Here is a 12210-nt window from a genome sequence, read left to right as displayed (position 1 = left end):
AAACAAAAAACTAAAGATCTTTATTTAGTGATGTGAGGGTTTTGTGCCCTAAATTCATACATTTTAAAATAATAGTAGATAAAAACTGGACCACTATCAAATATAAAAGAATATATGAGATAGTCTTCTCTTACTTGAATTATTTTATATTATTACCATTGAATTTTTTTACCCCAAAGTTTTCTTTCTTAAGACTTTGTCAAATCCATGACTGGTCAATGACATGGGAATCTGGACTTAATCATGAACCAATCAATTTGAATTTATTTCATAATTCAAAGCCCAAGCTTTCAATTGCATATTCATTTAGTAACATAAAATATTAATATCGATATCAAGTCTTTATTCTGTATTGTAAACTGGTGATTAAAATGAATTCTATTTAGAACTTGCTTTAATGGATTATACTGATTAGTGTCTCTATGTTTGAAAAACACCCACTACCATAGTTTTCCAGGTGTTCTCATACATGAGCTCACTGAATCTAACCCATATCATAAGTACAAACTGAGTTTTGGGAATGATTTGGGTGGAAATCACATTGGTTGTGTCCTGGGTTTGTTACTGTTGTCCATCTTTCTGGAACTTTATTCTGAAGCTTTCCCCCATCCTGTCACTTTGAGGAAAGCCCTCTTTACATCTTTGTTCCTAAGGCTATATATAATAGGGTTGAGGAAGGCAGAGATGACGTTGTAGAACAGAGCCAACTTTTTGTCCTCTTCTGGTGAAGCTTCAGAGCCAGGTCTCATGTACATTACCATACATGGGATAGAGAACATAGTGACCACAGTGATGTGAGAAGCACAGGTAGAAAAAGCTTTCAGTCGCCCCTGGGCTGAGCGGATTTTCAATATGGCAGCAAAGATATTGATGTAGACAATGATGATGAGGGAAAGAGGGATCAACAGAAGTATGAAGCCCAGGATGAAGTCCACTTGGTCATTGAGAGATGTGTCAGCACAGGCTAACTTCAAGACTGCAGGTACTTCACAGAAGAAATGATTGATCTCATTAGGGCCACAATAAGGAAGTATCATAGCAGAGACAGTATATATCAGGGCACAACTAATCCCCCAAAAAGCACAAAAGGCCACCATAGACCCACACAACGAAGGACTCATGATGACTTTATATCTCAGGGGATGGCAAATGGCCACATATCTGTCATAAGCCATTATTGCAAAGAGCCAAGATTCAGTGATTCCTAGCATCAGGAAGATGTACATCTGGGCACATCTTAATAAAAGATATGGTTTTCTTCTTGCAGACCAGATGCACCAACATCTGTGGCACTGTGCTGGTGACATAGCCCATATCCAGTATGGAGAGGACACTTAGGAAAAAATACATGGGTGTGTGGAGGCGGGAATCCATGCGAATCAAGGTGATAATGAGCCCGTTGCCCAGGAGAGTGATGAGGTAGAGGAAGAAGAAGACACCAAATAGAATAGCATTTACCTCTTCCTTCTGGGAGAATCCTAGAAGAATGAACTCAGTAAGAGAGCTGTAGTTTCCCCTGAAGAATTCCTGCATCCTTCTAGTGTAGAGAAGGAACAAAACACTCATTTATAAGCTGAAATCTCCAAATTCAAACCCTACTGCATAGAAGTGTCAATTCCAGTAATAAAGTAAGTACATATTAGCAAACTGAAAATGTTGAGACTAATTTTTCAAAAGAATTTCAAGATTATATAGTAAAATGGCATATTAATAGGAAGACAAAGATGATAAGACTGCTAAAGGGCTATTGGCAAAGAATACAGCCAATTAATAGAGAAGTACAAAACTGTAGGAGTGTGAGACTAAATGATAGACCAAAGTTTTGATAAAGTAGGAAAAAGTGGGATATAGACCATAAAAGCAGAAATTGAATTCAAATCAGAGAGGGGTCCACTTCTACTGTGGCTGATAAGAATTAAGTATTAGGGTGAATACTGAATAGCTGAAATGTCAAACATTTGACAAGAATTCTGCAGCATATGTGTATCAAATCTGTTACACAACTGAATTTTTGCCCTATACATTCTTTATACTTATTGTGAAGAGAATTATTTTACTTTATTATTTACCAACTCCAAAAAGAAAACTATCTCACCTACAACCAAAACATCAGCCTGAAGTAAGCAAGTCTTATGTCTTATATACCTCCAATATTTATAGCCTATGTCCAGACCCTCCCTTACATTCTATGTATCCCTATTTCCTATTTAAACTCTGCCCTTGGATATTTAATACACACTTCAAATTTATTGAGTCTGAAACCAAACACAAATTTTACTATGTGATATAGCTCTTGAAATACACTTCCTACTGGAATCCCTTTGCTTATCCCACATTGTCTTCCTCTTGAGAATTAGCTGCCAATTATGTTTGTTACATAAGTGTCTTTGCCACAATGTCCAGGACTGGTTGTTGTGGTGGTGGTGGATTTTTTGTTTGTTTGTTTGTTGTTGTTTTTGATGATTGAGCCACACTTGAACCGCCTGGCCCCCAAAGCAATTTTATTTAAAAAAAAAAAGTCTCTAGGAGCCAGAATGATAGCACAGCAGGTAGGAAACTTGCTTTGCATACAGCCCACCAGAATTTGGTCTCCAGCATTCCATATGTTCTTACAAGTCTTCATAGGAATAGTAATTCCTAATAACAGAGCTCAGAAGTCACACCTGAGCACTGTCAGGTGTGAAGGTATGGCCCCCAAACCAATAAATAAATAAATCTCTTCACTCTGACCTCTGTTCAAGTAGTTATAACATGGTTCAGAATGTACATGGGAGAAAATCAAGGGATGCTTAGAGGAGAAGTAGACAAAAAATGGGGGAAGAGGAGCAAACTCCCAAAATATACTCAGTATTTCCCACCATCTCTGGTAATGAATAGCATAGACAGACAGCACTGGACTGGTACTATAGTCACAAAGATATATCTGCCTTGTTCTCCCTCCTCTAAATATTCTGAGCAACTCCAAATTTTACAGCTATCCTTCAGGATTCCTGTATTCCATAACATTAACATTTCCTCTTTTATATTCTTGTCTACTTCTACTTGTCACCCCTTGTCTTACCAAATTTCATGGATCCCCATGATTAGAATGGAAACAGAGAGTCAGCCCAAGCCAACAACAGTTCTTCATCCTTATCTTTATCTACATTGACAACTGAAGATCACATGTCTTGAGGGGAGATCACATACTAGTCAGATAAATATAGTAAAGTAAGAGGATGTGCAAACTATAGTTGGACAGTTGGACTGATATAGTTAAAAAGAAAAGGCAGAAAGATAAGGAAAAAGTGATGGCCCACAAAGAATAGGAAGAGATAGACAAGAACACATCAAGAAGCATGACAGGGGAGATACCACAGTGAAGATTTGTAGACATAGAGGCCAGGGCACACGGAAGGGATGCCTCAAATGAAAACTACACCAAGTCTAAGTACCTTGCTCCCACCACCACACACATTACCTGCTTTGCTGGGCTTTATGTGAGGAATGAGTCAGGAGTCTAGGAGCTCAACTTTAAAGCTCAGTTTCCAGGAAGATCTTGGTCTCAGGGAGGACAAATTCAGAATCTTCCTAATGAGCTCCCTGAGTCTTTGAATTCCCCAGAGTTTGAACATCAAATCTGAATCTTTTTAAAATACTTTTTTATTATCTTTATTTAAGCACCATGATTACAAATATGATTGTAGTTTGTATTATTACAGTCATGTAAAGAACACCTCCCTTCACCAGTGCAAGATTCCCACCACCAATTTCCCAGATCTCCCCTCCTCCCCCACCCAACCCACACCTGTACTTGAGACAGGCTTCTACTTCCCTTAATTCATCTCACATTGTTATGATAGTTCTCAGTGTAGTTTATTTATCTAACTACACTCATCACTCTATGTGGTGAGTTTCATGTCATGAGCTGCACCTTCCAGCCCATGTCTCTCGTCTCTGAGATACTGCTAAAAATGTCATTCATTTTTCTTAAAACCCATAGATGAGTGAAACTATTCTGTGTTTTTCTCTCTCCCTCTGACTTATTTCACTCAGCACAATAGATTCCATATACATCCATGTATAGGAAAATTTCATGACTTCATCTCTCCTGATGGCTGCATAGTATTCCATTGTGTATATGTACCACAGTTTCTTTAGCTATTTATCTGTTGAAAGGCATCTTGGTTGTTTCCAGAGTCTGGCTATTGTAAATAGTGCTGCAATGAATATAGGTGTGAGGAAGGGATTTTTGTATTGTATTTTTGTGTTCCTCAGGTATATTCCTAGCAGTGGTATAGCTGGATCGTATGGGAGCTCAATTTCCAGTTTTTGGAGGAATCTCCATATCACTTTCCAGAAAGATTGGACTAGACCAGCATTCCCACCAGCAGTGAAAAAAGAGTTCTTTTCTCTCCACATCCCCACCAACACTGCTTGTTTTCCTTCTTTATGATGTGTGCCAATCTCAGTGGCATGAGGTGGTACCTCATAGTTGATTTGATTTACATCTCCCTGATGATTAGTGATGTGGAACATCTTTTCATGTGCCTTTTGGCCATTTGCCTTTCTTCTTTTACAAAGTGTCTGTTCATTTCTTCTCCCCATTTTTTTGATGGGTTAGATTTTTTTCTTGTATAGTTCGGCCAATACCTTGTATATTTTGGATATTAGTCCTTTATCTGATGGGTATTAGGTGAATAATTTATCCCACTCAGTGGGTGGCTTTTCTATTCTGGGCACTATCTCCTTTGAGGTGCAGGAGCTTCTCAGCTTAATATAGTCCCATCTGTTTATCTCTGCTTCCACTTGTTTGGAGAGTGCTGTTTCCTCCTTAAAGATGCCTTTAGTCTCAATGTCATGAAGTGTTTTACCTACATGTTGTTATATATATCTTATAGTTTCAGATCTGATATCAAGGTTTTTAATCCATTTGGATTTTACCTTCATACATGGTGTTAGCTGGGGGTCTGAGTTCACTATTAAAAATACTTTTTACTTTACTTAAAGAAAATGCATTACATAGTTGACATAATTGACCATAATAAGTGAAAGAAAACTTACTGAAAAAATTAGAAGGAAAAAGGAAGAGAAGAATAAAAGGAAAAGTATAGTAGCAAGTACATTTGAGAAAATTATTATATCTCCAATGAAGTCATTAATATAATGGCAGAAGGTTTAGTAAGCTCTTTTTTTGTTTGTTTGTTTGTTTGTTTTTTGTTTGTTTGTTTGTTTTGGGGCCACACCCGGTGACGTTCAGGGGTTACTCCTGGCTATGCACTCAGAAATCACTCCTGGCTTGAGGGACCACATGGGATGCTGGGGATCTAATCCAGGTCTGTCCTGGGTCAGCCACATGTAAGGCAAATGTCCTACCACTGTGCTATCACAGCCCCTAGTAAGCTCTTTAACTTTATTTAAACATCATAATTTACAAAGTTGTTCATAATACAGTTGTTCCAGATATTCATCATTTCAATACCAATGCTACCACCAATGTAGACCTACTCTACCAGTCTGCAGTTTCCCCCTCACCTCCTAAGCCTGCCTTCCAGAAGGCACAAAACAGTTTACTTTGTTGTGCTTGTAAACACAATAAAATTATTGTGTTAAAATAAAATAAGAATAATAAAATTATTCTTAAATTAACAATTCACTTTTTTGGGGTGTTGCTGCTGGAATGGATAGGGCAGCATATGCATGTTACCTCTTTGAGGTTGCACACACATGCTGGCTCTCTGAAGTTACACATCCATGCTGTCTCTCTGAGGTTGCATTTGTATGCTGACTCTGAGTTCTACTTACATGGTGGCATGGGAATGAATTTGAGGAAGATGCTACACCCAGCAATGCCAGCTGTGACTTTTTGACTACTGAAGTGTGTTTCAGGTATTTTATTTTTACTTTATTTAAAGAAAATGAATCACATAGTTGACATAGTTGATTATAATACATTTATTTCCAGATAAGTGAAAGCAAAGTAATAGAAAAATAGAAAGAAAAAATTAAAAAAGAAAAAAGAAAAGAATAAAGTTTTTTAAAAAGAAAGTAAAATGAAAAAGTACAGTACCAAGCACATTTGTGAAAATTATTGCATCTTCAGTGCAAAACATTTAGTAAGCTCTTGATATTAGCTGTCTATTCTGTTAAGTTGCTGTGCTCCTATAGGGATGATAGCATCAAATAAATTAAATTGCCCAGAAATTCAAAGCACTGTTCATAGTATAACTTTTAAGGATGTGTACTCACCTACTAGGCCTCCAGGAAGAAGGAAGATATGGGGGTGTAGATAAACACAAAGAAAACACATCCTATTTTCCCCTACACAGAGTACACACTGTTTTTCCCTAAACACACAGAGGTTTCCCTTAACTTGATAAATATCCCATCCCCTCCTAACATAAATTGAGTTATTCCCCCCAGAAGTGGCTGAGGGATGGTTTTCAATCTGTAAGCACTCTAAACTCCCTGAATCAGATATCACCAGCTTTATCTACATGGGGGATAGGGTGCCTGCACTAGCTCCAAAAAGTCCTGGTGATATCAGCCCCAAATTGGCATAACTAAAGTTTGGGTCAGGTTTGTGACCCTAGAAGGAAACATAGCAGTGTGATGAGGCAGAGTCATCAGGAAAATGGTGATTCTGGGTGATGGAGGCAGCAGATGTGGCTTCAGCAGGATAAGGGCTTAGCCTGCCCTTTCCTGCTTTGATGGAATGATCTGACAGTGTTTATCTGAGTTGGACTTAGGAAAAATCAAATAGAGATAAAGCAGGCTAGGTTTAAAAGTTAACATTGCATTTCCAAACTTTTAACTGTACTAAGTTTAAAATATTAACATTGCATTGCCTTAACATTGCATTCTCAAACTATCAACTGTACAATAAAAGCTATAATAATCAATACTGCATGATACTAGAATAAAGATATACCTGCAGACCAATGAACAAAATTGAGAGTCTTGAGTAAAATTTACATATTTTTGATCAGCTAATTCCTGATAAAGGAGCAAAGAAAAATCTATAGGGAGTAAAGAAAATTCCTTCATCAAATAATATTGGGAAAACTGGATAACCACATGTAAAAACTATGAAATTTGAATTGTACCTCACATCCCTCACAAAATTAAACTGGAGAGATAGCATAGCAGTAGGGCATTTTCCTTGCATGCAGTCGATCCAGGAGGTAGTGGTTCGATTCCCAGCTTCCCATATGGTTCCCTTAGCTTTCCAGTGAGGATTTCTGAATGAAGAGCCAGGAGTAACTCCTGAGCACTGCCAGGTGTGACCCCCAAAATATCTCAAAGTAGATTAAATATATTAATAATATACCAGAATTCACAAAATACTTGGAAGAAAGCATCCAAAGAACATCCATATTTAACAATATGGCTATAGTGGCAAAGACATTAAAAACAAAAATAAATAAATGGTATTACATAAAATTGAGAAGGTTCTGTAAAGATCCATCTTTAATAAAGACACCCTACTGAATGGAAGAAAATATTTTCTTTAATTTAAATATATTTTAAACATCTTGATTACAAATATGATTGTAGTTGGGTTTCAGTCATATCAAGAACACCCACCTTCACCAGTGCAACCTTCCCATCACCAATGTCCCAAATCTCCCTCCTCCCCACCCCCACCCCTGCCTGTATTTGAGACAGGCTTTCTACTTCCCTCATTCATTCACATTGTTTTTTTTTTTTTTTTTTTTTTTTTTTTTTTTTGGTTTTTGGGCCACACCCGGTAACGCTCAGGGGTTACTCCTGGCTATGTGCTCAGAAGTTGCTCCTGGCTCGGGGGACCATATGGGACACCGGGGGATCGAACCGCGGTCCGTCCAAGGCTAGCGCAGGCAAGGCAGGCACCTTACCTTTAGCGCCACCGCCCGGCCCCATTCATTCACATTGTTATGATAGTTGTCAGTGTAGTTATTTCTCTAACTGCTCTTACCACTCTTTATGCTGAGCTTCATATCGTGAGCTGGACCTTCCAGCCCTCATCTCTTTTTTTCTCTGAGAATTATCGCAAAAATGTCTTTTATTTGTCTTTAAAACCCATAGATGAGTGAGACTATTCTGTGTCTATCTCTCTCTCTCTGACTTATTTCACTCAGCATAATAGATTCCATAGACAGCCATTTTTAGGAAAATTTCATGACTTCATCTCCCTTGACAGCTGCATAATATTCCACTGTGTATATGTACCACAGTTTCTTTTTTTTTGATAGAAAGTTCTTTTTTCGCATTTTTCTTTATTTAAACATCTTGATTACAAATATGATTGTGATTAGGTTTCAGTCATGTAAAGAACACCACCCTTCCTTCACCAGTGAAACATTCCCACCACCAATGTCCCAAATCTCCCTCCATCCCACCCCACTCCCCTGTACTCTAGACAGGCTTTCCAATTCCCTCATTCATTTACATGATTATGTTAGTTCTGACTGTAGTTATTTCTATAACTGCACTCACCACTATTTGTGATGAGCTTCATGAAATGAGCTGGAAGTTCCAGCCCTCCTCTCATTGTCTCTGAGGATTGTTGCAAAGATGACTTTTATTTTTCTTAAAACCCATAGATGAATGAGACTATTCTGCGTCTCTCTCTCTCTCCCTCTAACTTATTTCACTCAGCATGATAGACTCCATGTACATCCATGTATAGGAAAATTTCATGACTTCATCTCTCCTGACAGCTGCATAATATTCCATTGTGTATATGTACCATAGTTTCTTTAGCCATTCATCTGTTGAAGGGCATCTTGGTTGTTTCCAGAGCCTGGCTATTGTGAATAGTGCTGCAATAAATATAGGTGTGAGGGGGGGTTGTATTATATTCTTGTGTTCCTAGGGTATATCCCTAGGAGTGGAATAGCTGGGTCAAATGGGAGCTCAATTTCCAGTTTTTGGAGGAATCTCCATATGGCTTTCCATAGAGGTTGGACTAGACAGCATTCCCACAAGCAGTGGATAAGAGTTCCTTTCTCTCCACATCCCCACCAGCACCAATTGTTCTCATTCTTTGTGATGTGTGCCAATCTCTGTGGTGTGAGATGGTATCTCATTGTTGTTTTGATTTGCATTTCCCTGATTATCCACAGTTTCTTTTGGGGGGTTCACACCCAGCAGCACTCAGGGGTTACTCCAGGCTCTACACTCAGAACTCGCTCCTGGCAGGCTCAGGGGACCATATGGGATGCTGGGATTCAAACCACTGTCCTTCTGCATCCAAGGCAAACATCTTACCTCCATGCTATCTCTCCAGCCTGTACCACAGTTTCTTTAGCTATTCATCTGTTAAAGGGCATCTTAGTTGTTTCCAGAGTTTGGCTATTGTAAATAGCGCTGCAATGAATATAGGTGTGAGGAAGAGATTTTTGAATTGTATTTTTGTGTTCCGAGGGTATATCCAGCTGGATCATATGGGAGGTCAATTTCCAGTTTTTTGAGGAATCTCCATATCGTTTTCTATAAAGGTCGGACAAGACAGCAGACAGCATTCCCACCAGCAGTGAATAAGAGTTCCTTTCTCTCGACATACCCTCCAGCACTGTTTGTTCTCACTCTTTATTATGAGAGCCAATGTCTGTGGCGTGAGATGGTACCTAATAGTTGTTTTGATTTGCATCTCCCTGATAATTAGTAATGTGGAGCATTTTTTCATGTGTCTTTTGACCAGTTGTATTTCTTCTTTGACAAAGTGTCTGTTTATTTCTTCTCCCCATTCACACAGTACATCAGATAAAGGTTTGACATTCAAGTTCTATAAAGCACTCAAAAAGCTCAATAATAAAATATCAAAGACCCTATCCACAAATGGAAACAGGAAATAAACAAATATTTTCCCAAAGAGGACATGTGGGTGGTCAACAAAAGATATATAAAAAGTGCTCATTGTCACTCATGGATAAGGAAATGAAAATCTAAGCAACAATAAGTATCATCTCCTGCTTGTGAAAATGGCACATACCAGGAAGTCTAGAAACATCCAATATTGGCTAGAGAAATTGGTGAGAAAGAAGCCCTCATCCATTGTTGGTAGGAATGCCATCTAGTTCAGACTGTATGGAAAGCAAGATGGGATCTATAAAAAATATAGAACTAGAAATATTATCTACCCCACCTATACTACTTACTGGCATTTCTTCCTAAAACACATAAACATTCATTTATATATACAAACTTAGGTTCATTACCTAAGTTCATCACCTATTGCTTAGGACAATATGAAGACAGCCCAAATGCACAGTTACAGATTAATGGATGGAGAAGTTGTTGTACATATACACAATGGAATACTATGCATCTCAAAGGACGAACAAACAAAACATGCAATTCTTAGCAACATGGATGGAACCAGTGTATAACATACTAAGGTCACACTAAGTATATCATACTAAGATCAGAAGAAATAGGATAGATACAGAATGTTTTCTCTTATATGTGGGACTTAAAGATATGCAATAAGGTTGGGACCAAAGTGGTGGCGAAAGGGTAGGGCATTTGCCTTGCAAGTGCTAACCTAGGACAAATCACGATTTGATCCCCCAGTGTCCCATATGGTCCCCCAAGCCAGGAGCAATTTCTGAGTGCATAGCCAGAAGTAACCCCTGAGCGACATCGGATGTGGCCCCAAAACAAACAAACAAACAAACAAACAAAAAAAGATACACAATAAGGTAGCAACAAGGGTCCAAAGGCAATATATTGGGAGAATTTACCTACACAATTGAGTAATAAGGTGTTCAGGGAAGGACTATTGGGGTCTTTGGGAGAAGGATGTGAGTACACTGATGATGGGTGTGGATTTATAATTATGTGTATGAGAAGACATTACTAATATTGTAAAACACAGAATCTAAATAAATAAAAATTTTAGTAATAAAATTATAAAAATAATGCCTTAAAAAGATGATCAAAATTTAGAACTTGGTTGACCCCTGAGTTATGTGAAGATCTTACAACAAAGTATGGGAATAAAATAGTTTGATTGTCACCTGATAGTTTGTGTGTGAGTGGAACTGGAAAGAAAATTCTAGATAAGATGAAAAATAGTGGGACCGGAGAGATAGCATGGAGTTAAGGCATTTTCCTTGCATGCAGGACAGTGGTTCGAATCCCAGTATCTCATATGGTCCCCTGAGCCTGCCAGGAGCGTTTTCTGAGCGTAGAGCCAGGAGTAACCCCTGAGCACCACTAGGTGTGGCCCAAAAAAGCAAACAAAAAAAAAAAGATGAAAAATAGGAAGTAAAAAATAAAAACAATAGACATTTTTGTTGTTACAAATGGTGTGGAGGAGGCTAAGAAATTTGCTAATAACACTTAGTGAATAGAAGTCAGAGATGCTGTTAAATATAAAATGCAGAGGTCACTCCCCTTCCAAAAATGAATTATCCAGACAAACTGTCAGTACTTCTGAGATTGAGAAACCAGAACTACAGGAATTTAAATTCACAAATACTCCCGTGCCCCATAAAGTCATAGAACTGCCTAACACTGATTATCTTATCGAAGTATATACCTAATATTCAGTTCCCTTTCTGCTTGCACCTATCATTTCCCTTCCTCTATAGTCCAACTCATTTCCATAGTCCAACTCATTTCAATAATACTTAAAATTCATTCCCTTTGTACATAAGGTCTTTGTAAATTTTCATAGGTCCCTTATAGCAAATAGCTTCTGAAAACTAAATAGATTGTTCAGGAAGGAGAGTCCTGCATCAGATAAGTGAAGATGGGAAGATTTGAAATATTCTGTCCTGACCATTAAGAACAATCTCTATATAGTTACTATCAGCAGTTCTATTAGCTACTTGATGTTGAGAGTAAAATACATATTTTCCCTGAAAGAGATTTTTGGTTAAAGAGGGAGATGGCCTACAAAGAAAATTACTCATTGATGGTGCCTATCATGGGGTGCTGTGCCATTAAAATAAAGAGGAAATTAAAATAAAGAAAGGTCAGAATGAGCTTCCTGGAAGAAAAAAAAAAACATTAACACTATTTTAAATGGGAAGTTGACGTTTTCTATATTGAGAAAAAGAAGATTTTATTTAACAAGAGCAGTGTCTCGAAAAGTGTGCTTTTTGTATGCCTTGCTAGCTTGACCTAATCATACATCAGTTGCCTGTTACTGAAGGCTTATCATGCATATCACTGCACCTTCTTTCAGCATCCAGATCTCAACCTTAGTGATAATTTCCAACTATCATTGTCATAGTGGTA

At 38.0% G+C, this 12210-nt stretch overlaps 1 protein-coding gene across 1 annotated transcript; it reads right to left on the bottom strand.

Annotated features, from left to right (window-relative positions):
* Positions 1-587: 587 nt before the first annotated feature.
* LOC126011216 (olfactory receptor 2A12-like) lies at positions 588-1533 on the bottom strand. Its single transcript, XM_049774952.1, is given in 2 exon segments — positions 588-1236; positions 1238-1533. Coding segments are annotated over 2 exon segments (945 nt in total).
* Between the last annotated feature and the right edge of the window lie 10677 nt (positions 1534-12210).

The sequence above is a fragment of the Suncus etruscus genome, chromosome 6, assembly GCF_024139225.1.
Source record: "Suncus etruscus isolate mSunEtr1 chromosome 6, mSunEtr1.pri.cur, whole genome shotgun sequence".
NCBI lineage: Eukaryota > Metazoa > Chordata > Mammalia > Eulipotyphla > Soricidae > Suncus > Suncus etruscus.
The sequence above is the reverse complement of the archived record's forward strand: the minus strand, read 5'-3'. Positions and strand labels throughout refer to the sequence as shown.